Source organism: Rosa rugosa, chromosome 2, assembly GCF_958449725.1.
Source record: "Rosa rugosa chromosome 2, drRosRugo1.1, whole genome shotgun sequence".
NCBI classification, from domain to species: Eukaryota; Viridiplantae; Streptophyta; class Magnoliopsida; order Rosales; family Rosaceae; genus Rosa; species Rosa rugosa.
The window spans coordinates 42,973,792-42,976,997 of NC_084821.1; the positions used below are offsets into that span (position 1 = coordinate 42,973,792).

At 39.5% G+C, this 3,206-nt stretch overlaps 1 protein-coding gene across 1 annotated transcript; it reads right to left on the reverse strand.

Annotated features, from left to right (window-relative positions):
• Nucleotides 1–235: 235 nt before the first annotated feature.
• On the reverse strand, nt 236–2,964 carry LOC133734133 (ribonuclease 3-like protein 2). The gene is made up of 4 exons (XM_062161769.1): nt 2,315–2,964; nt 2,049–2,204; nt 1,552–1,928; nt 236–943 (listed from the first exon to the last, which is right to left on the reverse strand). Exons 1-4 carry the CDS (start codon nt 2,702–2,704, stop codon nt 769–771), a joined length of 1,098 nt encoding a protein of 365 aa, XP_062017753.1. The 5' UTR covers nt 2,705–2,964; the 3' UTR covers nt 236–768.
• Nucleotides 2,965–3,206: the final 242 nt, after the last annotated feature.

The window sequence follows — 3,206 nt, forward strand, 5'->3', positions numbered from 1 at the left end:
GGTAACACTTGAGGAGACATAGTATGCATAATGTGCTTGGATGTAGAACATACGTTGCTAGTCTAAATTGCTTGAAAGGACATTGGCATGGCACTGATGTACATGCACTTGCACAAACATAAATAGGCGGTTAGATCACATTAAATACACTCGCTAGTCATTAAAAAAAATGTGACTATAAATATCAACGGCTGAGATCATCTAGGTGCAAAGAAGAATTTCCAGGCATAATCAACCCATTGTTGTTATTCAATGGCCATTTTCGATTTCCATTTTCAGCTAAAGAACCTAATACATTGAAGAAAACGATACTAATTCGATACAAGATTTCATAAATATCGGAACTATCATGCAAACATGTCAAATATGTACACACTATCTCTAAAACAGAAGCAGAAACCAAATGTTACTAACTTACACGCCCAAAACCTAAGCACTCATGCATGAAACACAACAATTTCCCACCACAATCCATAGTTGTTCTCGTAAGATTGTTTGTCTGTTACAGATCAAGTCAGAGCACCAGTCTTGTGTATACGATTGACCCCATCAGTTCACCATGTTTTCACCTCAACACCTCTCAATCTCTGCGTGCCACAGCCATCACTGGAAACGAAACACCAATTTAGGTGATGGCCGTGGTGAGTAGAGCTCAAGGGTTGTTACGGTAAGATGGGTTTGAACTGTAAGACTTAACTTTAGATGTAATTTACAGTCTAAAGAGCAATGAACTATAGGAAATGGTTGTGTTTCATCCACATGGGTGTCTCATACATAATCAGACTCTTGCAAAGCACGGATCATTAAAGAAGCTGCAGAATTCTCTGCATCCTTTACTCTCGACATTTCATCTCCCGTCATACAAAGCACACCATCAATAGTTGCAATTTGAACTGTCGATACAAACTTCTTCTCATGTGAAGAACCTTTGTCTTGCTTGATGCTACAATAGAAAAATAGGCAAGGATTTGTTTACACCTAGATCTGCAAAGTAAGGTCTTTACATAACCAAAGCAAAGCAGGAAGATTTAAGCAGGTTGGTGAAACAGATCCAATCCAAGTAGTCAAGTACACGGTAGAATTACACTACTCCAACCAAAACACGAACTGGAAAGACCTTTTTTTCATTCCTAGAATATCAACAGGCCTATAAGAGGCAGAAAAATGGAACCAGGAATGAATTGAAGACACAGATGAGTTGAACCATGAATGAGGTCACAAAGAAAGCAAAAGGAAGAAACATCAAACAGAATATCTTCAGCTTATGAAGAAAAAAAGTATCAGCAATGGCACTCTGCTTTTGTACTCGGTTTTTTGAAACCATATAAGAACAATACTCCAGCCACCAATCTACTAGTCCCCTGTGTTTACTCCAACCCTCTTTAACAACCAACAAAATCTAATGTGCATTAGCTACAGTGCTACACCACATATGTTCACGACTAAGCAATATTAGTGTTTTATGAAGTTCGCAAATAATAACAGGAGAAAGAACAAAACAAAGTAGAAAGCATATAACAAAATTAAATTCATCAAAATAAAAATTCGTACTTGTAGATTGGTTTAGGCCACTTCTTCTTTCCACATAGCTCATGCAACTTATGTTTTGCTCCTTCAATATGAAATGACCCATCAATTCCAGCAATAACTTCAATCGACACATCATCTATGCGCATCAATTTCGACAACTTATATAGAGCTATCTCAGCAGCATTGACCTTGGCAACTTCTTTCTGTTCAGAAGAACCCGAGGCAACAAACTTGCCATCAACATACACACTCGCAATGCTTTTCGTCTCATCCCTCCAATACTTAATGTCGACATGCTTCCCATGCTTTTGGCAAACCTCAAACAACTTTGTCACGGGTTGAGGTTGTTGCTGCAAGTCTTCGAGCGTCACTATAGGCTCCAAAACATGCCTAAAGATCTGCAAATGTACAGGCAAAACAGCAATAACTAGAACTAATAGGTTAATATCCAAAACAATTCGAAACTTATCAACTTTCTTAAACTTCTTATATCAAGTTAAAGAAGCTCAAGTACATACCATCCAAAGTTTTTCCAGATCAAAATTCAAATCAACATAAATAGCAGCAGCCACAGACTCCACAATATCTGCAAGAACTTTTGGGGCTTTTACAGACCCTCTATATACAAGTGGCATCTCTTCTTCTCCACTGACAACTTCAGTAAACTCCCTAACCTGAACAATGACATCTGTTTAACACTTTGATCCTTCCAAAAAAAAAAAAAACACTAAATTCAAATACACAGGCAGATTGCTTGGAATACAGATCAAATTACAGGATTGACCTTATCATCGAGAACAGGTGCAGAGTGGCGAAGGAAGCGAAAAAGCCCGTGTCGTACGGCAACACGTGCGAGCTTCTCGGTACTGACGTTAGCGGAGCGTAGCATAGAGAGGTTGCCTTGGTCAATTCTGGGGTAAGCAAGAAAAAGGTAGTTGCTTACAGCGAGGCTAAGAACGGCATCGCCTACGAACTCGAGCCGCTGATACGACACAGCGTCGGAATGGGAGGGGTGGGTGAGAGCCTCCTCTAGAAGCCTCTTGTTCTTGAATGCGTAGCTTACGATCATCTCCACGGCTGCCACGGCTTGTTTCATTTCCGGCGAGGGTGGTGGTGGTGCGTGGAGGTCGCGTGGTGTTTGGGTGAAGATTTTCATGTTCAAGTAAGGGTTCATGTTGAAAAGAAGACTGGTGGGTTTGATGAGTTCGAAGGTTATGAATCTGAGAAGACTAAGGTTTGTGCTTTGGAACTACTACACATATGCATTTGTAGTATGGAACTACTACAAGAGTGTGGGAAGGTGGGAGAATATTTTGTTTTTGTTAACAAAAGGAAAATGGGGAGTGAAAGAAGTAATATAGCCAACATCTCCATTTCATTCGTTTTTTGATCATATCAAGATATGAAGCATGGTCTTCATTGCCCGCCTTTTTGGTTCGTGATGTTCTTTTTGGTCCCGGATTCCTTTGCTTTGAGTTGGGTGATCAGTACTAAAAGCATGTTTTCTCTTTCTTGGCAGTTTTTTCTTTTCCTATTTGAATTTTTTTTTGAGTTAAATATGTCACAGTTTAAGATAAACTGAATTGGCTTTTTTTATCAAGTCGTTGTAGTATAGTGGTAAGTATTCCCGTCTGCCGGTGAGCTGTGACCTGTTGGTAAGTTATAATTCCCACATT

Coding starts and splice junctions, on each gene's coding strand:
- LOC133734133 (XM_062161769.1), bottom strand. CDS start 2,704: ATGAACCCTTACTTGAACATGAAAATCTTCACCCAAACACCACGCGAC. Junction 2,205..2,314: donor CACCTGTTCTCGATGATAAG/GTCAATCCTGTA, acceptor GTCATTGTTCAG/GTTAGGGAGTTTACTGAAGT. Junction 1,929..2,048: donor ATCTGGAAAAACTTTGGATG/GTATGTACTTGA, acceptor GTACATTTGCAG/ATCTTTAGGCATGTTTTGGA.